At 39.3% G+C, this 24,592-nt stretch overlaps 1 protein-coding gene across 1 annotated transcript in view; it reads right to left on the bottom strand.

The window, feature by feature from the left end:
* The window catches only part of RGS7 (regulator of G protein signaling 7), a 498,621-nt gene that overhangs the window by 16,776 nt on the left and 457,253 nt on the right, over window positions 1-24,592 (bottom strand). The window contains exons 10-16 of the mRNA XM_046679301.1: window positions 23,623-23,697; window positions 16,363-16,461; window positions 14,251-14,312; window positions 12,966-13,076; window positions 11,572-11,697; window positions 6,734-6,920; window positions 3,574-3,663 (exon numbers count right to left, since the gene is read on the bottom strand). Coding sequence (XP_046535257.1) covers window positions 3,574-3,663; window positions 6,734-6,920; window positions 11,572-11,697; window positions 12,966-13,076; window positions 14,251-14,312; window positions 16,363-16,461; window positions 23,623-23,697 — 750 coding nt within the window. The remainder of the gene's footprint in view (window positions 1-3,573; window positions 3,664-6,733; window positions 6,921-11,571; window positions 11,698-12,965; window positions 13,077-14,250; window positions 14,313-16,362; window positions 16,462-23,622; window positions 23,698-24,592) is intronic.

Below are 24,592 nucleotides of genomic sequence, written 5' to 3'. Positions count from 1 at the left end.
TTCCTCTGGAAATTCTCACCTTACCCATGTGATAGGTATTCCTCTGGAAATTCTCACTTTACCCTCCTTACCCTAACACCAAGTAGAAATAGCTTATCCTTTTCCTGTGCATTATAACACTTTGTTGACACCATTAGGTACCTTAGCAATTAAGGTCTATACCTTCTACATGTTCCTGAGACATAGTGCGATCTCTGGAATATAGTTGGTACTTGAGGTACGAATTTTGATTGGAGGTACAGATGATTAATCCTCTCTTCCCCTTATTTCCTATTGATCTTTCCTTAAAGTTGACAGCGTGTGTCAACGTGGGGCTATTTTAAGAGTTGGGCAAGTTGGTCAGATTTGGGGATGGTGTTGGAGGAAAGACAATGATTTTGCTTCCCCTTTCCATCTTCCTTAAGTTGCATTATTATTTTTAACTATACACAGAAGTTTCCACTCCAATTTCAAGAATAATATTTTGTCAGCATTGTGTTAGAAAGGGTTGAGTTTGAAACAATTCTTAAACAGTGCACAGAGCACTGTGCAATATCCTATGGCCATTTTCTCCAGTAAAATCTTGGAGTATTTCTTTGACATTGTCATGACCATGGTGACTTATGAGGCATGTTTAGGAAAATTTTATATTAAAGTTCAGAGATTCCAATAGAGGCAGCCAAAGTTTTGTGGAGTTTATAGTGTGATTAATTCCTGGAGTCTTTCATTTTCCAGCTCTTTAATTTGTGCAATCACATTGAACATTCAAAGTATATACTGCTTTTGAAAGTCTTTCAAATACTCTGTGCACAGTCACAACTGGCAATTCATAAATAGAACTGATTAACATTCCCCACCACAAGGATCCTTGAAGGAAACTAAAACCAAAAACCATAACTTCGTTGAATCCAATTTGCTTACATTTCAACACACATAACTCCACTTAACTGGCCATCACAGCAAAAGCCACAACATACACACACACACAGCAGCATGGAGCTAACCACACAACTCAACAGACAATGCAGACGAACTTGAGTATAAACCAAGATTTTTCTACCTCTTTTCATAACAGGTTAGTGCTGGCCCTCAGTGTTGGTGTACAGTTTTTATGGCATGGGAAAATAGGGATGTTTCTGCCCTATAAAATAAATGTGTTGAAGGCTTTAGTTTGAGCTTATGCAATGTCAGAAAGTTCCAAAGGCACTGCCACAATACAGAAAAATAAAAGAATTCCACAAACAGATATATCACCAAAACACATGGCAAGATACTAAGAAAACAGCGGTAGGTAAACTACTGTTTCCCCAGATGGGAATAGTTTTTCAACACCTTCCTGAAAAATAAAGAAGAGAGGCATGCTAGTGGGTCTGTGGTGGGGCACAGCTTCTCACCGACCACCATTCATACCAAGTCTTTGTCTTTAAACTGTTCAATAGGTCAGTGTCACCCTGCAGAAGCAGAAAGCACAGAACCCCCATTGTTCCGAATCTTCTAAGCCTTAGGAAGAGCTAAGAGAAAGAGCATAGAAACGCATGCACTATCTTTAATAAAGAAAGGGATACAGAGAATAAAAATGAAAATATAAAAAATAATTTCTTCATTTTATATATCGTAATATACACTTCTTTCCAAACTTTAGTTTGATACATGTAGTTTTTCACGTATAACATCTTTTTTATCTACTCTATAAAAGGCGGGGACAAAAAGATAAGTAGGAAGCACGAAGTTCTGAATTTGAATAAAGGCAGTACCTTCGCTGTTACGTCAAAGGATGCAAGGTGGGCTATGGGGCTAGAAACTGGGAAAATTTCCCAGTTGGACTTAATGATTCCTAATTCCTCAGAAAGTAAAACTTACCACATTCTGTGCAAATTTCTCAAGAGATGTTCTGCGATCCATTGAGTGTCCCGACTTACATGTGTGGGGTGGGGTCAGACAAAGGGAAATAGGGAACATTAAAAAAAAAAAAAAAAAAGAAAGCGAGGAAAACAGCAGAGAAAGAAAAAGACAGGATGATGAAATGATGCAACACAAATCCATGTTCTGCATCATGGGGACCACGAAGGCAGGAGAGTCCCAGGGAAGGCTCCTGGCACAGGACATGGGCTCTGTTTTCATTAGTGCTTTTATTTTTATTTTATTTTACTTTTTGAGGAAGATCAGCCCTGAGCTAACATCTGCTGCTAATTCTCCTCTTTTTGCTGAGGAAGACTGGCCCTGAGCTAACATCCGTGCCCATCTTCCTCTACTTTATATATGGGACACCTATTACAGCATGGCTTGTCAAACGGTGCCACGTCCACACCCAGGATCTGAACCGGTGAACCCCGGGCCGCCCAAGTGGAACTTGTGCACTTAACTGCTGCGCCACCGGGTCGGCCCCTAGTGCTTTTATTCTTAACACTAAAAACTCTCCTTGTGCAAACAAAATGATGTGATTTCAAGCAAAATCAAATTATACTAAAATGAAGTAGACGTGAAGGTTTCATGCTGACATTTGCAATGGCTAAATATTTGAAAATCTAGTGGCAAATCTTCAGAATTTCCTCATAATTTTCTAGCAAGATTAGATTTCTGTTGATAACATCATTAATTCTGTAGAGCATTGCTGTCCAATAGAAGTTTCTGAAAGAATGGAAATTTCATTCCATGCTGTCTGATATTTCAGAAGCCTTTAGCTGTGGCAACTGAGCAGGTGAAATTTGGCTAGAATTTTATGTAATCTTAATGAATTTAAATTTAAACAACTCCGTGTGGCTAGTGGCTGCTGCGTTGGACTTTGCAACTGCAGAATAGCTATTTCTGGTTGCAAAGGCAAAGAACTTTGAAAAATGCCAGTAGCCTAAAGGATGATCAGGAATTACAAAAAATTACAATTTCATCTCAGAATTTCAAGTAGCTATGGACTATTTTAGCATTAGAAAATAACGAATGATGCTGATGTTGATATCAAGATTTCCATACGGTTATATTGATTACATTGGTGTTATTGATGGTGAGACTTTGATTATAAATATTAATTGAATAATGAGGTCCACTTTGACTCTTCCAAATGTGCTTGGCTGCCATCTTAGGTGCGTAAAATTCATTGTGGGGATACTCAGTGATGCAGGATAAATGCCAAATGAAAATATTCAGAAGAAAACATTGCTATATTTTGGCAACTTATCATTAAAAAAATGAGTCTATTTTTAGTTATGGGGTAGGTGGCCCAAATCATACATTCTAACTTCCTGGACAAAGCCAATCCTGATCAAGATTTTGACCTAATGACATTTTCTTCTCCTTTTTTTATTGTAATTTTTGATTTCCTTAATCTAGGCATACAGAAGCCTAACATGAAACATGAAAACAGCTTCTAGGAAACTTAGTAACCCATGAACATCTGCAGAAACAAACAAACAGAAAATAAGCAACCAACAAACAGAAACAAAAACAACTTAAATGGCCTTTATACAATGCAAAGGTTCGGGGGAGGATTGTGGAGTGCGTTCACTTACCATTTGTCCAATACCCTGGGCCCAGCACAGGTAACTACTCCAAATAATCACAACTGAGAACTAGGTGAAAAAAGGTATAAAGCACCAATACCTTTTTCTTTGCCTGTAGAAGCTCCTGATAGGCACTGGATCTTATAAAACGTGGGTATGAGTCACTTTTCATCAATTTGTAAATGTGCTCCTAAAAAGAAATAATGGTTGAGGTGCTTCTTTATTATTTCTCAGGAAAAATCAAATACTATGATGAGAATATAACACATCGTTCCAAAACAAATCTGGAAGCAGCAAAAAATAATAATGCTGATGGTAATGAGGATACGGTATGTTTACAGAACATTTAGATCCCCAAATTTATTATTTCATTCATGGATCAATGTCTAAACTGGTTTGGGAACCATGGAGCATGGAAACCACATCCAGTCTTTAAAAAAAATGGGATTTGGTCGACAGCATGTCATGAGGGGATTTTAAATCAAGTTGTTGATTTATACAGATCATTTGAGAATATGAAAAATCTGCTATCTCTTAAAATTACTCCAGACCAAAAGTGAGTGATGTGACGTCAAGATTGAGTAATCATCCAGATACCTTTGGCATCTACATGTACTTGGAGGGTGCAGACTGCCCAGATGAGTCATCTCTTTGGTGCAAATTATATGGAAAATTGTCATCCACATCGCTTTGGGCCAGAGCACAAGCCCAAAATTAAATTTTGTGACATTTAATGGCTAACTCTCCCAAATTGTGTCCTTTTGTTTTTTTTTAATCGTTCAGAGACAGAATAGGTAAATATTTAACAATTCAATCCTAATCAGTCTGCAATGTTCTATTTTGAAGATGAATATTGGTAGACAAAGAAGTAAAAAAAAAAACCAAAGTATTCATCCAATTCAGTGTTGTTGACCCAATCCAGAGAGATTCTGCTCTGGCGTACTGCATCTCAAGGGAAAGGAAACACTCCTCGGTCTTTCTAGTCCAGTGAAATATAAGTTAAATGTAGAATTTTGAAGTATTTGAGAGTGTCCTGGATTTCCCAATCTGTTCTAGTTTGGAGAAAATATTTATTTTAAGAAATGACTCAGTTTCCCTGAGACTCTAAGAGTTCTTCTCGGTGCATCTCCAAGAGTACGGTGCCTCTGGAACTGTGTCAGAATTTGTGGGTGGGAAAGCAGAGCAATGCCTTGTTTTGGAGTCAAGCATTTTGGGAATTCAGATCCAATCTTGCTCAAGATCTCCCACTTACAAACATGTAAATTTAGACCAGTTTATTCATCTCTCTGAGTCTAAATCTTCTCATCTATAAAAGAGAGTTGTGAGGATTAAAGAAATGATAAATGTTCAGCAAAGTGCAGAGGTGTGCATAACAGGAGCTCAAACATACTTGAGTATATGCCAGGTACCCTTCAAAGTGCTTGCTTGTATTAGTTGATTTAAGCCTCCCCAAACCTCAACGAGGTTGGTGACCATTATTATATACATTTTTAAATGAGAAGAAACTGAGGCACAGAGAAGTGAAGTACTTGCAAGAGGTCACAGAGCAGAGCTCAGACTAGAACCCAGGCCATCTGGCTCCAGAATCTGTTTTCTTTACCAATACATAATGTCTTTTCTCAGACAACGGCAGGAATTTCTGTTCTTATATATATATATATATATTTTTTTTTTTTTTGAGGAAGATTAGCCCTGAGCTAACTGCTGCCAGTCCTCCTCTTTTCTGCTGAGGAAGCCTGGCCCTGAGCTAACATCTATGCCCACCTTCCTCTACTTTATACGTGGGACGCCTTCCACAGCATGGTGTGCCACGTGGTGCCATGTCCACACCCGGGATCTGAACCGGCGAACATCAGGCCGCTGAGAAGTGGAACTTGCGAACTTAAGCGCTGTGCCACTGGGCGGGCCCCTCTATTCTTATATTTTTGAAGACAGGGTTAAAAAACCTACAAAAAACTGGAGTTAAGTATCTGAGCTTAATTTAAAAAGAAACCTATGGTCAGGTGGTAACGTTTTCCATAGAATATTTTTCAGTGACATAGATAACAAGGAAATGTTCTTTTTGAGACTTCAGGAAGGTCGTTGAAAACATTTTACATTGCCAGCTCTAGAAACATGTTTGAAATTTTATCTTGAAATGAAAGACAGATAAATCAGCAGAGAAGTAAGGCATAGTGCCAGAATTTTCATACTGTCCTCTCTCATGTGCCCCACAGGATGTAAGTATTTCCACACGGAAGACCAGGGATGAGCCGGGGAGAAAGGGTGTCTGTTAGCTGTTTTAAGCTGCGTTAGTTTTCTACACGGTGGCTCGTTTCTTCAAACCCAAACCAAGGAGGAATGTATTTTCCACCAAGAATGAAAATAAGGAAGGATGTTTGTGTACTTCATTCTTCAGCTTCTATATTTTACTTTAGTAACCTTGTTATTTAAAAAACAAGATACTTTCTGGAACTAATATTTTTCTCTAAAAGAGATTTAAGAAATTATGAAGTATGCATGTTCTGATTTAAAAGCCAGTTTCAACACACCAGTAGGACATAATATCCTCTCATTGTAAGTTTATTTTTCTTCCTGAGCACAATATTTTTTTTAGAGAAAGTGGAAATTCAAATTGTTTCTATGGAGGCAATTATGTCCAGTGTGAGGAAAACAGCACTTAAAAATTTGTCTTAGGAAGTTAGTATCTTAACAATTTCCCTTTTGTTTTCTTTTCGTAAACTAAAAAAATTAACCTGGAAAGCTAACAAATGCCTGAATCTACGATTTCATTTTATCCTCAGAGACAAAACTGGTTTCAATTTGACATCACTTTAAACTAATCTAGTTTAGTTCTGACTATTTGTAATAACGAGTAATTTACTGTGTCAGAATCTTAGAATCTCCATATTGGAAGACACCTTAAAGGTTTCAAATATGTGTTACCGAGGTGAGGCCATCCTTGGATAAGTGTTTGCTCACATACTGGGTGACAAGCATAGTAGAAAATGCAGTAGAAGTTTACAAATATTTCAAATATTCCCCTTCAAGAAATTTCCATGTAAAAACATTCAGATTTACACAACATTCCCATGCTTTCAACACTGCTCACTTTCAAGTGTCTCTGTTCTCTTCTAGGGCAGAGTTATTTTACATATGGTTACCTACACCGAAAACATTAGGCACAGCTGCAATTGCAATCAAAAGAAAATGAAAGCGTCTCAAACGGCAACTTCCTAGGAGCACATTTGTGACAGTGCAAGGCCCACCTCTGTACCAACCTGCGCATCTTCGAATGTGTATCGTCCGGGCTCCTTCACATTCTGCGTGGTTTTGTCATAGCTCTTAGAATCCAAGTTAATGGCACTGGGGGCACCTGGCGCCAGAAATTCTTGCCATATTTCCTGAACTCGGGAGGGGACCTCTCTGATAGGTCTTTTCTTCAGGTCCTCCACTGCCAGCCAGAATCTATGCAAAACGTGACACCACGAGTTTACTCCAATGCCTCATAATCTGAAAATTCTTATAAGATTCACTGATTGTAAAACTCACGGTGATGAATAATAACAAACCCACTTTCTCTAAGGGCTTCCAAGACCAGGCCTTTGCTAATTTCTTCATTAGTTGTATTCAAAGATACAAAATCTTTCAGAAGGTAATATCAAAAACAGTCTCTTTTAAGTGGTTGCTGTTAAAAGCATATCTGCCACAACCCCGATTCTATACAACCCTTATCTCTCCTGAAGCCAAGCAGAACTGCTGAAGAAGCGTCTCTCAGAAAAGACGTTTCAGGGCAATGAGGGTGAGTGACACAAAGCATCTGATCGGGGGGATAAAGGAGCACATTATACTGTATTCTTTCGATCTTTTGTCCATTTGAGCTATGAGTGTTAGTATGGAGAGGATTTTCTGCTCTCCCTGACGAGAGGATTACAGCGAAGCTTTACTGGAATGAAAGAGGCCTGGATACAAGATCAGAAAAGGCCTGAGCTGGAGAAATCAGGGCACGTAACTAATTTTAGGCTATTTAATTTGGTTATGGAATGACAGAAGCAGCAAGCTTTCACATGCAACTCTTTGAAAGGCTTAAATTTGCAGAGGCATCATAGAAATTCAGAAGCTCTGGAAAAAATAAATATACCCTGGCTTACTTCTAAATATATAAACATATTTTATACACTTCTGTATAGAGCATATATGCTAAGAGGAAGGAACACCAGAACCTGATATCAGCAAAAAGCAAAGTCTAATAGTAAGGGGCCACGTAGCATTTATGGGTTTCATTTCTTTCAATCTCACTCTATTATACCTTTTTGGTTAGACCTAGAAATAATGTGGAAAAGATAAATATGTATATCATAATAGTTTGTTAAAACAAAAAATACTTTAAAAGGAACTACTGGGTCTACGTTGTCCTCATCAGGGACTGTTATCACTCTAATGGTAGATGTGACCAAGGAATGGAGAAGATGACCACAGAGACGAAGAGGCTAGAGAGTCTTAAGAGATGTACAAGGTGATAAGCAGTACCTTCATAACTATTAAGCTCTAGCTTGGGCATTAATGAAAGGTCAGAAATAAGTAATGAAGCATTTGAACTAGAATAAGAATATCAAACACAACTCAGTCTAGCGATTTCCCGGTTTCTAGATGTCATTCTCCTGTAGATATATGGAAGAGTGGATAATCCAATTTGGACAGCGCTTTAAACATGAAATTACCATTATGGCTTTCAGAAGGGAAGGCTAAGACCATTTTCTCCTAAAATACAGATTTCAACACTGTGCAATCTAAAAGGAATGCCATGTGCAATCTGAGGGAGCGTAAGTGTTGTAATTAATGCTCATTCAATTTCATCCCAGTACGCTTCCACACTTCAATCAAAAGAATGGCTCTGCTCTCAAAGAACTGGTAGAAAAAGTGATACACCATTCAAATGGCCACAATACAAGGAAGCACGTGAGGGACTCAAGAAATAGCACAAACTGGACAGTCTGGAAATGCAGAGTAGGATAGAGCCCTTCTGCTGGGGCTCTGGGCTGGAAAAGGGAGTCTAGAAAAGCTGTTACAGGTGTAGTGACATCTTAAGTGGACTTGGAAATACAGATAAAATATGAACGGCTTGAGGAGGCCATAGTAACACCTACACTAATACGTAAGTACAGGCACTGTTCTAAGCGATTTGTTTATATTAACTCATGCAGTCCCTTCAGCTGTATAGAGTATGTGCTATTATTTCCTCCATTTTAGAGAAGAGGAGCCTGGGGATACGAAGATTAAGTTACTTAAGGTGGCCCACCATAAGTGGCAATACTGGGGTTTGCCCCGGATGATTTGCAGCAGACAACATGCTCATAACCACGCCCTCAAATGCCTCCCTAAGAGCATCGGTGCCTTTCTTAACCTCAGCATTGTAATAACCGTTGTAATAGCTTAGCAGAATGGAAAGGGCCACCCCACTTATTATGCGGGAATATATATTATATTATATTATATTTGGAAGTGTCTTTATGTCTCTGAACCTCAATTTCTTCATCAGTAAAATGGGATGATAATGTCTATCTCACTGGGTTTCCATTAGACTAAATGAGATAAATTACGCAAAGGGAACTTTGGAAGTGTCTGACATTTTTAGGCACTCAACCATAAAAATCATGTTATTACATTTACTTAGTCCTCACATTAAGCTATGTGCTTTACCTGAAAAAGGAGGGAGCAAAAACAGCAATGGAGAGCGGGGGCTCTATTTGAGGCATAAATACTTTTCAATAGCAGTGTTTCTTGACTTTTTTTCCTGTCTTAACACTTGAAGAAAATGCTCCTACGAGCGCGGCACTTCCATCAGCAGCAGGTGCTTAGAGGGCTGATGTTTAGACTAGATGTCTGGAGACTTACTTAAGAGCCGTTAGCTGTCAGCTAACTGGACCATCTTGTCTCCCTCAGTCTGTGTCACTAGATACCTAGGCAGAAGCAGGCAGGCGCAGATTTGGGGAGGAGTGGACAGTAGCTTGGTATCGGTTTAATAGAAAGCCTAGGATGCTGATTATTACCAATCTGACTAGGACAAGATGCTTAATTTCTCCAATACATATTTTGCTTCTCTGTAAAGTGGGGCAAGAATATTTACACATTTCTGTTGTGATAATTAGATGTGTGATAATCAGAAAAATGAATACAAAATATAGCGCAGCATACTTACAAAAGTAGGGGATATAAAGCATATTACGGCATATAGCAGGTGTTCAAGAATTATATCTATATCTTTCTATCTATCTATCTATCTGTCTATCTATCTACCTGTCTATGTATCTGTCTATCTGTCTACCTATCTATCATCTATCTATCTACCTATCTGTCTATCTATCTTTCTATCCTCTATGTACTATCTATCTATCTATCTTTTAGGGAAACATATAATAGGCATGTCGTAGATACTCAAGAACTGTATATATGTGTATATACACGAAATCTGTACTATTTATTATACGTAATTACTTAGCAGGGAAACTAGTGTGGCACAGCGTTATCGAGATAAGAAACGGCTGAGGCTTGATCTAGTAAGGCAGCAGTGATTCAATTTATTCATGAAACAGAGCTTGCACATGCTCTTCCCTCTGACCGGAAGCTTCTTGCCTCTTCCTTTTCCGCCTGTTGTCTCCTTGTCACCCAGGTCTCAGGCCAGAAGCCATTTCCCCCAGGATGCCTTTGCTGATCTCCAGCTCCGGGTTGGCCAGCCCTCTGTACTTCTCCGATGCAAACACCCGTCATTTTGTGTTGTGATCTGTTTTCTTCTCTGTATTTACCACTAGATGTAATTTTAATGAGATGGGAACCATTTTTATTTGGTTGGGTGATACTGGTGAGGCTCATTACTTGTTTATTTCTTCATCATGATACCCATGATATTAGCATTTTTTCAAAAACAGAAAATTAGAGGGAACTCTACCTCTGCATCCACTAAAAGGCTAAAAAATCCTTTATCTCTGCTTTTAAAAATGCATTCTTGTACTCAATAACTGATGAGGGGTCCTCAATATAGGAAATGTTATTTAACAGGCCCAATAAAAATGTTTAGCAGCTGTGGATCTTGTGAAAGCCCTGTTGAGAAGGGTTCCCATAAGCTTGAGAGAATAGGGAGCTCCATCCCAATAAGCCATGATAAGCACGCATAGATAATTCTCTTCTTCCAGGTTCTGTCTGTGGTCATCTTGCTTAATCCATGGGACATCTGCCAAAGTTCTACATATTTCCAAATGGTTTGGTATGTGACACTACTTGGCACTGCTTAGTTCCAATGAAAATAAACGAATGCCGAGACCTTTCCGGAGATGAATTTCACAGGACTGCCTAAGTCTTGGGAAGGCAAATTAGGGTATCGTGTTTCAGAAGAATAATGAATGAAAGAGCTCATGGAAAAACAGTTTTATGTAGTGGAAAGTTATCACTCACTTCAATGATCTTAAACAGAGCCATTAAAATCTATTCCAGTGTCTCACATTTAAAAATTCAATTTCCAGGTGCCTCAAGTTAGAAAAATTTCAAAAATATGTTAGGATGATGTTTACAACAGATGGGCAGACAGTGCACCCCTCCCTTACTAACAGCTCAATGCCGCGCTGCTCTCGGATGCCCTGAGGCTGCGTTTTAATGTGCAAAGTCAATGAGCTACTCCCATGGTTTTGTCCAAGTTATTTGACATGAGCATCCAATCTCTTTTTCTAGATCTTACTTGAGAAGTGATATGCAAAGACCTATATTGGTAAATAGGTGATATTTTAATTTAACTGCATAAACATAATTGGCTATTCCCACTCTGCCAAACCTGAGTCTAAGTATTACATTACACTTCTTTATGGAGTCCTTTTCAAATGCACCAAATTTATTTGGTTAAAAGATCAAGAGACAGTGTAAAAATAATCCCTTATAAGGAATTGATAATGTTGGACAGGCTTTGCCTCGGTTACCTTTCTCTCCTCCACCAAGTGGCAGAAATTCAGTGGTTTCAGATCATCATTGTGATGTTGGGGGAGAGTAATTGGTCTATTAAGTCCAAAGTAACCAGACACATCACAGGTAGGTCTCCTGGTTTACAGTGTAAGAGCTGAACAACACGTCTTACCTTAAGTTTTCTGAGCTGAATTCTGACTCTAGAAATTTAAGGAACTGTTCTCTCCCAACTGGGTCTTTCAATGCTTCATCCATGCCAAAACCCCATCGTTTTACCCTCTGCTGGCTTGGTTCTTTGCTATAGGAGATAGAACAAAGTCAGATACATTCCTTTCATTACAAGTCCCATTTTCTGCTATTACATTTCCCCTCAAAATTATATATGCCTTGAAATTCCCATCTTCAACTTATCTTTCAGGAAAAAAACCATTCTCATTAATGGCTTCACATGAAATTGTAGTAAGGTATAAGTTTGGCATTGATAATAAAGTGCAATGTTTCTTGAACATTAGGTGCTACGTGCTCTAGATGGGTTCGCACTTTTAGTTTTTTCTGCCACTTTATGAGATAGATGCTGTATAATTTTCATTTTATGGATGAAGAAATCGAGGTGTAAGGAAGGTTATAACTTGCCACTGTCAGACAGGTAATGAAGGGCAATATTCCAGACATTCTGACCCCAGAACCCAATCTCTTAATCACCACACAATGCAATCTCGTGCTGTGTCATACTGGGGGAAAACGCATTGGGAACCAAAAGGCCTAATCCTAGTTTATGACTCTGCCATTGATTAAATGTGTGACCTAATCTTGGCCGAGTCACAACATTTGGGGGTTCCAGCTTCCTCATCTATAAAATCTAGAACTTAAGGATGAATGGTTCTGCTCTTGTCAAGCATTTACGAACCACTGGATGTATGTAAAAGAAAGAAAAAGTCACGAATGTAGTCTAGAGAAGGGCTAAAGAATACCAACCTCTCACTCTGTGAAGTGATATGCAGTGATCTTTTTATGAATCTGACAACGCTGATGATCTAATTTTTCACTTTTATAGCTCATGGAAGAAATCAGGGAGGCTTAAACTGTGCTTTGGTTTTCTTAAGAAGTCAGTCTCTTGTCCATTTTTCTTAGGGTGTTTATAATAAGTCCACTCTGTGTTAAAATTGAGTTTATAAAGGCATACCTGTATTGGGCTTAAGTAAGTATGAATTTAGCATTCGTTTTACTTGAATACATGGGTCTTTGTGGCTATGTGGATTTTCAAGGAAGCTAAAAACAATAAGCTAAATTTCAAGAACTGAAGTTCTCAACTCCGATTAGTCTTCCCAGAAACATTTCACCTCCAATTGTGTGCCAGTCCTTCTGGAAATGCAAATCTTAATACAAATGCAAATACCTACATTTCAAAAACCATTACCCTGAGCAAGGACTTTATATCACGGGCTAATGTAGGTACAGAGTAAAATCACCTTTAAAATGACAATTAATCAGGTATAGGATTCTTCTTCTTTCACCTGGACTCTGAAATAGGTGAAATATTAGGAAGGAAAAGAAAATGTCACTTACCTTGCTTCAAGTTCCCAGAAGGTAGTATCATCCGACAGCCATGGGTTAGAAGGGTCAGGTGGCACAAGAAATGGGTCATATTCTAAATACTGTTCCGTGTAACTTAGCAGACTAGAGAGAAAAAACATTTTCATCTTCCTTAGTTTTCTGGCTGACGTTATACCCAGTCCAAGGTAGGGGACAGAATCTAAAAAGGTCTGGCCAAAGAATGCTTTCTTGTTTATAGAATGAAATCCAATGGCAGCTTGCAAGTTTCAATAACTTACATGCATCAGCTTATTGTGTTTCTTGGCAGACAGATGTGGCTGAGGATTCCATCTCTCTCCATGCCTAAGCTATATGAGTCAATATCCCTCCGTTAAAATGAAGCAAAATATAAGAGGTCAGTGTGTGAAGGGCAGTGCTAAGGGTCAGTTCCAATCCTTGGTCAACCAGTCCACCCACAGCTGAACTGATTTAAGCCAACTTGGAGAATAGATTAAAAGGGAACTTTTATCAAAAGTATTTACAGAAATAAGAGAAAAGAGGAATCACTGACAAAGGTTTTTGTTGTTGTTGTTAGGAAGATTGTCCCTGAGCTAAAATCTGTGTCAGTCTTCCTCTATTTTGTATGTGGGATGCTGCCACAGCATGGCTTGATGAACGGTGTGTAGATCCATGCCCAGGATGTGAACCCATGAACCCCGGGTGACTGAAGCGGAGCTCACAAGCTTAACCACTACACCACTGGACCAGCCCTGACAAAAATATATATTTTTTAAAAAAAGAGAGAGAGGAGAGGAAAGAAGTTGAGAGTTAGGATTTGGCAATGCCCCAAAGTGAAGAACAAGAATGCCATTAAGAACAGATTTAAATGAAGAAAAGGAAAATATGTAAAATCTCAGTTTAATTCAAATTCTGAAGTCATGCAGTAGCTGAGTAATGTGAATGTTAAGATGAATTTGCAGAGGCTCTAAGTTGCCAAAAGGGAATCTGGTAAGCTAAAAGTTTCATTTCTCCCAGCAGGAGTGAAAAGATTCAACTCCTCAGAATGGTCTTCTGTATCTGATTCTGGTGGCACAAGGATTGGACCACTAGAGATTTAAGACAATAATGATCATTGTGTCATTTAAGCTACAACACAAGAGGTCTTTGAAACTTTTCTATGTACAGAAAACAAAAACAAAATATTTCTTATGAGGTTCCAATTATTTATCTTAGCTCCCCTCCCAACAGGTCTCTTACCATTTTTAACACATTTGTCATAAAATATTTTTCATTTATATAGAAATCTTGAAATACTTACCTATCAGCAACTTTTGACATTTTTAACCGATGTCTATCTAACTGTATTTGCCAATATTTTATCTGAAAAGAGAGGTAAAGAAGAAGTTACATACACAATGACCTTCTCACAGTTTTCTACTCTAAATTCTGATAGACTGGGCAATTCTAAACAAGAATATGTTGTAAGTCAGTAGAATTCAAAAATTTCAAAATCTATAAAAAAATCAAACCAGAGGGATCTGAAAGAGTCAACAAAAAATTAAAATCTGTTTGAATGTAAACATAAGGAATATCACTTTAGAACAGCAATGAACTCGAACATTCTGTGTGGTTTAATAAAATGTAACTTTAAAGTATTATAGAGATTTTAAACATTTATTCATGGTGAATAACCAAATCAGAATCACATTTACCTCTCAAGTGTTGAATTCAGAAAATAAATTTATTCACTATTTGTTACCATAATTTCAAAATAAACCCTGCTTCCTAATAATATCCCAACAAGGCATCAATGCTATATGTTTTGAGAATAATTTTATCAACATTTCAGGACAAATACTCACATGAACATAATCACAAACGGAAAACTTTAATTTAAAACTCTCTAACTGCTTTTCCTTCGTGGTGATTATAAGTATACTAGAAAAGTATGTATTACACTATTGATAAACTATTTTCCTATAAAATATTAGGGGAAAAGAATGGGAAAAGACTCATGACTGAACCAACCAAGAGATTTAACTATTATTTGATATGAGACTAGTGTTTGCTTTGAAATATTACTTGAAGACAAAACTACTGTTCAATTGGTGAAAAAAAGAAGTGATATTGATCAATTGGAGAAAAAAGAAGCAATATATACCATGACTGTATACCAGTATTGATAACGGCAAACTTCGAGAGACTTCCAGAGATCAGTGCAGTCATACCTTGCTTAATGATGGGGATATGTTCTGAGAAATACATCGTTCGGTGATTTTGCCCTTGTGAGAACATCACAGAGTGTACCGAAGGGGAACAAAATGTGCCACCCCAGAATGTGTCTCTTTAACGTGAGGATTATTTTAGGCTGATTATTTTTAAGAAACCAAAGACCCAGAAAGTTTTTCTTGTTACCTGCTCCTTAATTGCCTAAAAGAATTCAGTTAAAAAAACCTGTCTGAGAAAGTGAGCTGTCGCATTAGCATAACATGAACTAGGTGGTGGACAGGGAGGAACCTAGAATAGCCTGCGGGTTGGGCTCCCCTCTGTGTTCTTCTGTTTCTGTGGCCAAACACTTGTTTTCCAAACGTTTGCACCTTTTCACTTCCCTGTGAATTGCCTTCCTTCCCTTTGAAGTCCTTGACCCTCCCTACCCCAAATATCTTTCATCTTTAGCTGAAGATGATATTTAAGGTGAAGGCTTTGGCCATTTTGGTGAGTTATGTGGTATTCCTGGATTTCTCCCACGTATACATGTTATTGAACTTTTGTTTATTTTTGTCTTGTTAATGTCTCATGTCACTTTAATTCTTGGACCAGCCGGAAGAACCTAGAAGGGTGGTGGAAAATTTCTTCCTCCCCTGCAGTACTTACACAAACCTAGACAGTATAGCCTACGACACACCTAGGCTATATGCTACTAATCTTATGGCACCACCGTCGTCCATGCGGTCCATCATTAACAGAAACGTCATTATATGGCACATGACTGTACTATAGAAACAAGGATAAGAACTCTTTTGTAAAGATCATGTCAGATTGTTGGGTATGGAAAACGTGTGACTCAATGTCACTGAGCTCTTGTCTTTTCATTTTTTAAGACAGAGTTCTGGTGTACAAAATAACTCTTGATAATGGAGGCATTAATAAATCAGTGTATGTGACTTTTAAAAATTGGTTAGGAGGAAAAGGATTGGAGGAATTAAAGAATGAAGAGTTTTGAAAACCATCTCCATATATTGATACATTTTCAAGTGACTACATATCTTAACATTAGACAATTACATTACCTTTTAATTGTAAATCTCCTATATGAGAAAGCCAACCATACAAATAATTTTTAAAAATACCTGCTATCAACATTCGCCATCTGGTCTTCATTGCTGCTTCTCTGCGAACCACTAATTGTTCATTTTATAGGTTGACCCACCTGTTGTTGTAACTCATCTTCTGTGGGAGCTTTAGTTTCTGGCGTGGGTGTGTGGGTAGGACTGTGACTTCTAATATCATTTTGTAAACCATAGACAGACTACAGAAAAATAAAAAAGAAATATGTTACAATGAACATCATATGCAGTCACAGACTTCCTAAAAGGTAATTTTGTGTTATATGGTCAGAAAGGTAGCTCAAAGCTTTGCAGCATATTTGATTAAGCTTCTTATCAAAATTCAAAAGGCACTGCTATCATAAATATTGTATGAATGTAAAATAGAAGCACTGCTCTTTGAAAAAAATATGTGGTTAGATTATTAATGTTGACAGAATCATTGATTATACGGAGAGAACACTGTAAGTGTGATAATAAAATCTGGGGATGGGCTGACCGTATGAAGCTGGGGAATGACAACACCAGTTGTCATCACTTAATGACATCACTTAAATCAACACTTAATGAGTATTGATTTCAGAATAAAAAGAGGTAGATACAGAATACAATAAAAACTTAATAAACTGAAAGAAGATAAAAGTAACCTGATCCTTACATAGGAAAGGAACGGAGTACTGAGGAGAGAGACTAGGTTAAGAATTCCATTGCTGTTTGGTCTCCGATGGTGTGACCAAGGACACCTCAGAGTGCTCCTACTTTCCCATCTCAGCGTGGTCTGTTTACTGCACAATACCAGCCTTGCTGTTGGTGCCATTTGCAAACATCAGCGAGCCCAAAGATTTCACGTATCTTTGGAATTCTTGATGCCCCATTGTTTCTTTACTATTTTGTCAAAAGATCAAACCTACTATTTAGGAACACTCTTTTTGAGAAGGCTCATTGCTTAGTAAGTATAAATAAAGATCTTGGAACTTAATGAGACAAAAAACCCATCCCCAACTGAGGCTGAGACATCCAACATGTCAACTCAGAGGAGAGGCCAAATTGCTTTCTCTTTAATATCAAAGTATTATTACTTTAAAATAAAGATTTTAACATGTGCTATTGAGCACTTTTTCTTTGGACATGAGGATGAAGGATGAGGATGTAACAGAAGTGCGTGAGCTCACAAAATTAAAGTTACCAGGTAGGTTTGGAAAGAAACTCTTGAAATCAGAAGAGGGGAGGTCCTGATGCTTAACGGAGCCAAGTTTCAGGCCTATCACCAACCTTACCAGTATCTCTAAATTCAAACGTGTTTTGTTCCTGACCTATTTTCACTTGGGCCCTATCTCTGCTTAATGTCAACCTCTTGGCTCTACGCCTGGGCTCTTTGGACTCGGTTTTCCCCCCTTGTGTCTCCCCATTAATTGATTCTTAGCCTTTCCTTAACAGATTTTGACTTGGGTTTAACCTATCTGAACCATCCAATTCAGACTGTCTTTGGTAGGTCCTTCAATCTCCCCTCACTTGCCCCAGCTCCAACCTCTTGGAACTCAGTTCCCGTCACTGGGCTTCCATCTGACCCAGGAGTGGCACATACGCTATGCGTTAATTATTAACAGGACTAAACTGAGGGGCTTGAACTTTCTCTTTTCTATCTTTCACAGATTCAACATGTATTGAACACCTACGATATGCTGGATATAGCGTTAAGAATTAGGGATACAGTAGTAAACAACGACAGACATGCTCCCCCTCCATTGGAACTCGCAACCTAGTGGAAGGGAAACACATTACACAAACAACCACACAAATAAATATGTGATTAAAACTGTCATAAATATTAGGAAAGAAAAAAATAGCAAGAGCAGAGGGCCTGGAGTATATAAATTAAGGAGACAATTTCCACTGAAGGAACAGAAATGTCCTACATGGACTCCTACTCCTAACATTTGAACTTCATTAAATGAAATAACCTTCTGAGCTGTGACATACCAGTGGAGGTTGCTTTTCAAAAATTAGGCAAGTGAAATATGACCAATTATGCCCAAACTGTACTTTTCAATGTCTGCTATTTTTTCAGTTGTATCGTACTAATTTTTGATAAAGAAAATAAAAAGACTCTAAAGCTTGAACTTTCCATTTACACTTACTTTTCTTTAAGTACTTAAAGTTCTTTAATAAGAATTTATAGTTCATGTAATAAATGCTTATAAGACAAGATAGATGACAGTTTTAACAGTAAGTATTTTGGTTAAGATTAAAAAGAATTAACAAGATTGCTAGAAAAATACCATGGATTATGGTGTCATAGAGGTAAGATGATCCGTAAGTTATCGTCTATCTCTAGATTGCTAGATTGAACATTCGTGCATTCACATGGGCTTCAGGAAGTGCCATGTAAGTCCCAAATTCCTGGGGGCATCGTGTCAGGTGGCCTCCAGCAGCCTGGCTCTGGGCTCTGAGGGGGCTGTGGAGTTCCCATTTTTTGTCTTACACACAAATAAACATCGGGAGTTCTCTCTTCCACCGGTCAGGAGCTGTGCATTTCCTGAGGACCGCTGATAGCTTTTAACTTTGATTCTTGGCTAGAGTGAAAATAGCCATGAATAATGCAATTTTTTGTCCAGAGCTCCTTTTATGGACAAAGCAGGTAAGGAAATCGAACCAATTTTGGCCTACAAGTTATGAGGATGATTTGCAATGTAAAAAGCTTTGCAGTCTTTAGAAAAAGGAAATGTATTAAAATATTGGCACAAGGTGGGTGGAATAGAGCTGGCAACAGGGAGGACGAGAGAAGAAGAGGAATGGAATTATCTGAATGTCTTAAGATTTGCAGCTGGGGAAAAAATCAAGTTAACTAATTTGGATCCATTTTGAATTTTAATAACAAAACTAATTACTAAATCAAGATGCTGTGACTTGATTAATGCATTCTTTTATTCCCCATGGTGCCTAGATCAGCACTTTTCATACACAGTATCATCCAAACAAATACTGGACAGGCTACTCATTAAATAAAACGGACTTGACTTTCTACATAAATCTGTTACCGTGTGATTTTCCTTCATATTTTAGAAGTGATCTAAGGAAAATTCTCTCATATTTTGTTTTGGCAGGGGGAGGGGGCTTTAAAATGGAAACTTTCTATCTCTGGAATTTTTCAGACTGGTGATGGTGGGGAATATTTCTCTTTCCTCTGGATCGCTCAGCTCAACCAGAGAATAGATTGTGACCGTGTCTGGTGCCACATGGAGGTGCCAGTACAGAGAGAGACCACAGAGACTGGCGGGGGACTGACAGAGCTGCGACGGTGTTCAAGCCCCTGGCTGTAGTCAGACCCAGGGCCAGCTCTGCCCCTGCCTATTTCCAAGGTTTCACGATATTCTCCTGTTTATTCAATCTGGTTCGAGCAGAGTTTCTGTTGCCTGCGACTCTACTGTACTTCTTAGTTCAAACACTCATGTTACTCTAGCATATGAGTAGTTCACCCTGTCATGTAACACAATTAAAACTTAAATTTACACATTTTGCCTATGGAAATGCCAATCTTTTTATGTATAAACAGCTATAGCCACTGCATTACTACCAGGAAAAATAGCCATCTAATCATGAATTTGCCAACTGTTTTTCTGAGGTGACAGGAAGCAGTGCAAAAAAGGAGTTCAGTTGCATTTGCACATATGTGTTTGTCAGATTCCTCAGGTCTGCGTTGTGTTAGGATCCCCCCACTGTTCTCACGTAGAGGGGTCCAACCTGAGATCGTTAATTCTATGTGTTGACTTGGTTGGGCCACAGTGCTCAGATATTTGATGAAACATTATTCTGGGTGCTTCTATGAGGATGTTTTTGATGAGATTAACATGTAAATCAGTGGACTTTGAGTAAAGCAGATTGCTCTCCATAATGTGGGTGGGCCTCATCCAATCAGTCTGAATGGAGCAAAAAGACAGACTTCCTCCAAGCAAGGGGGAATTCTGTCAGCAGATGGCAGTTAATCCCTGGGGCTCCAGCCTGCTGGCCTTCCCCATCAGATTTTGGTCTTGCCAAGCCTCTGCAATCATGGGAGCCAATTCCTTAGAATAAATCTCTCTCTCTCTCCATCCTGTTGGCTCTGTTTCTCTACAGAACCCTGGATAGTACGCGGCCTGACCCATTATGGTTAACATTTTGGAAACAGACTGAAGAAAGTAAGGCACTCAGTGTCCCTTACTTTTTGCCAAGATTAGGCCGATTTCTTTCTGGCTCTGTTACATTATCATCCTTCATAGGGACTGGAGGCAATAGAGATTGCTTATTTTTTTTTGTACTTTAGCAAAGACAGATTTTAAAAGATTTAAAAATTGACTCATCCAAAATTCTTAAAAATATTTCAAATCAGATAGACTTCTAAGCCTTCTCTTCACATATTTGGTAGACATGTTTGAAATTCAACAATTAAATATAACATTCCAATGCCCGATATTCTTCAGGTATATATGCTTGTTTATTGGGTTAGGGGTTTAGTGGTCCTTTGTTCTTGTTATGATGTAATATCACAAGAAATATCATTACTGCTGAATCCTAAAGAGATGAACATCAGCTCTCTAGCTAAGGGCAGTATCTGTTTTCAAAGATGAAGCAGGGGCCAGGGGCTCTGCCCCCTTACCAGCATCAGTGTAAGACAGAAGGGGATCACACAGCTAAGAGAAGGAGCAACGGGCGCGGCCCAGCTCACAGCAGAAGGCAAAGGCAGTTTCCAGAGGTGGTCGGCTGACCTGGCCATTTTTGTCTGGGGCTTGCCATCCCACAGACTGCCTGTCCCACAGGGACAGAGCTGTGAAACTCAGAGGATGACAGAACAGTTTACCGCTTGTCGTCAAGGAATTCACTGAAACACGATGTGGCAATTTAGAAGCTCAAACCACTTAACGTCCCTTAAAAACATGTTATGAACCGAGTCGCGTTCCTTCAAAACTCGTGTGTTGAAGCTCTAACCTCCAGTGTGATGGCACTTGGAGATGGGGTCTAGAAAGAGGGAGTAAAGGTTAAGTGAGGTCGTGGAGTGGGACCCTAATCCTATGGAGCGGGAAGTGACAGCAGAGCAAGCTCTGTGCCCTGTGAGGACACAAGAAGGTGGCAGCCTACAAGCCAGCAAGAGAGCTCCCCCCAGGAACTGAATTTGCCAGCACTTGGATCTTGGACTTCTAGTCTCCAGACCTGTGAGAAAATAAATTCCTACTGCTTAACCCACCCAGTCTGTGGTATTTTGTTTTGGTAGCTGGAGCAGGCTAATATATAACACTTAACAAAATGATGTAATTATTTATATGTGTGGATACTTGTTTGCGTGTTCAATGTGCGCATTCTCATTAGACCGTGAGTGTGGGAGCCAGTTCGCGCTTGTCCCACTTACTGCTGAAGACCTGAAGGCCAGGACATGCCTGGCGTGAAGCAGGGACTTGCTAAATCTGCTGATTGAATGGATCGTCCCAGTTCCTAACCAAATATGAGCCAAAGTAGCAGTGGAAATCATTCTAAAAGACAAGCCAGGATGTGGCTTAGAGTCCTATAACCTTCTATGTAAAATAATGTTAACTGTGAAGATTCTAGCAAATTTAACACTTCTGACTATGAGAAGCTATATTTATCCACAGGTGAGAAAATCAGTGTTCTCCAATTCTTGAAAACAAGGGCCTGCAGGCTATGGCTGCGCGTTCTTCAGGACTCCCGCAGTTCTGTTCTTAGCGCTAAATAGCTCGGCTGTTAGACCCTGTGCTTCCACCACTATTGACTCCCAGGAAATTAGGGAGCAACCTAGACAGACAGAGCTCAGTGATGCCACCTCTCCACAGCTTTCACCTTCTATGCCTCACGTGTTCCCGTCGTTAAATGAGGGCTCACAGTACGTGAAGAGCAACACTGCCAACTAACGCTCGTCAAACTCCTAATGAGAACAATGCCACGTGAAGCATGGGCAAGATATCAATCCTGAGCACAGTGTTAAAAAGGGAGTGTAAAGGACACTCTATCATCTTTAAGTTCTCTCTCGATAATTCATACTTTCTCTTCTGAATCGGAGCATATCTCAGTCGGTGTCTGCTGGGGAAACTTGACACAAATTAAGGTATTACGAAGAGTAATTATTCAAAATGCAGAAAGTATGAGAGGTGACAATGTACTTTTTGGACAGCTGACCGCATTTTTGAATCTTCTTCCAGAAAGCTAGGCCCTGGTGCGGTCAGGATGTGCCGCGCGAGCAGAGGATGAAGGGAACTGAGTAGGATCTGTCACAGGAGACAGGTTTGCTTTGGTCTGGCTGTGCCTCTTTCTCTCAGAGAGTTCCTGGGGACAGAAGCTTTCGAGCACTGCATCTGAGTGGGGTTTCTGGCACTTCTCCTGTGGTTTCTTTACCCTAACATCAAGGTAAACTGCCTTCAAAGAAAGAAAAGTTACTCAGACCATATTTGGGTCTTTGAACATCATGCTGACGTTTTCAGGACTGGAAGAAAAAGATAACAGAAAATAAGACTACAAAAAAATGTTTAGTGCCTACTACAGGGACACATACCCTGGAAAATGCAGTCACTACATGAGGAAAAAGGCATCGAATAGAAGATCTTGAACTTTGTGCAATGTTTTAATCCAGTGGTGCCGACCTTGGGCTGTGTCCTCAGAGGGGTGCTACAGGCCAGGAATTCTTATGTATATCAAGCGTCTTTATGGAAAGAATAAAAATGCCTTTTTTGTGTACGTGCTACTTTAAAAAATATGTAGGTACTACTGCTAAATGTTTGCAAAAGATTATTGAAAATGCCACTGAATTCTGTATAGCTTTTTTGGGTTATGTATTCCCCCACATAACAGACACTGAACATAAACCCCTATCTTATGGTTGTGTCACAAAATTCTGATGTTAAAAGGGGGTCCTTATACAATATCTGTAGTTAAACATCTTTACATTGTCCATTTTTCTTTAGACTTTTCTCTAAAAATGGCTTTCTCTCATCAGTATCACTTTTTCTCAGATATCTCCAACCACTGTTCCGCATCCTCTGGGCTCTGAAAGAGGTGCCTTTCTCTGCTGATGACTCTTCTCTCTGATGGAGAGAGGAGGAGTCCTCAGCATCCTCACCCCTCTCCTGTCAGAACTGGTCCAGTCATAGCTACCTGCGCGCCTTGGGACCTGGGCGTGCTGGAGGATCAGGATGGGACTATTTCCTCAGGAGAGAGGGACTGACAGGAGAGCAGAGCGTGATTTTCTTCCAGTCAAGTGACAAAGAGGAACAGGGAAGATACTAGAAGATACCCCATGAAACAGGAGAAAGTATTTCATGACTGACATCCTCTAAACAAGTGCAAGTCGTTACCAAGATCAGCACAACAAACGTCAATGTTACCTTCCGTGTTTTGTGTGGGTTTCTCATTCTGGAGGACTTCTTAATGTCCACTTCAGTGGTATTTACACATCCAGGCTGGAAATGGAAAAACAGAGAGACAGAGGAATCTTTGGGTGTGAAGTTTTGGATCAGTGCATTTTGCTCCCAGAACCTGAGCATGTGCTGTGATTGCACGGGTCACTGAAAGCTCTTTCTAAATGGCCACAGCCACTCTCTCAGCAATAGCCAGTAATAAAATACATCACACTCTTCTTCTTCACACACGAAAGCCTTCACATACCATGCTCCAGTAACTTCCAGAGAAATGGGAAAAGAAATGCACGGGCTTCACATGTGAAAGTGAATGTTGATATTATAGTGTGCAACTGGCCAGGGATCCAGACCTTGTTGCACGCCCTAGTAGTAAAGGGCACAGAGGTTCCCAGAAGATTAGTAGGTGGATGGGAGCTTGGGACAAAGGCCACAGTGTGCAGGGATTTTACGCTGGGAGCAAATGTGTAGAACACAAATGCCAGCAGTGAGTGCCCAGAAATTGTGTCGACCATTGAAGGCACAAAGCTGAAGGAGTTTTTTCCCTCTCATAGGGATGTATCTGATTGCAGTCCCAAAGAGAATTAGAATTTTCATCCTCAAAGTTAAAAGAGTATGACTTTTTAATCTTCATTAATGAGCCATTAGCAGACATCTAAAGTTCTACTTAAACCAATTATTAACACTATTAATCAGCAAATTAATAAGAAGGTATTGACCCTAAAAGTAAACATTATTAGAGACTGAACCTTAAGACAATGTTCCATAACTCTGCTCCCATCCCAGGCAAATAAAATCGGCCAGTTCAAAGTTTGTTCCTAACAGCTAAATGGTTAAATACTAAACTGGCCCTGGGATGCACGTCTCAGTGGCTCTCCAGTTTCCTTTCATTTAAAAGAGCCTCTTAGGACAGCTAATGGTTAAGCAGATCTCTGATAGC

Source organism: Equus quagga, chromosome 12, assembly GCF_021613505.1.
Source record: "Equus quagga isolate Etosha38 chromosome 12, UCLA_HA_Equagga_1.0, whole genome shotgun sequence".
Classification (NCBI taxonomy): Eukaryota; Metazoa; Chordata; class Mammalia; order Perissodactyla; family Equidae; genus Equus; species Equus quagga.
The sequence above is the reverse complement of the archived record's forward strand: the minus strand, read 5'-3'. Positions and strand labels throughout refer to the sequence as shown.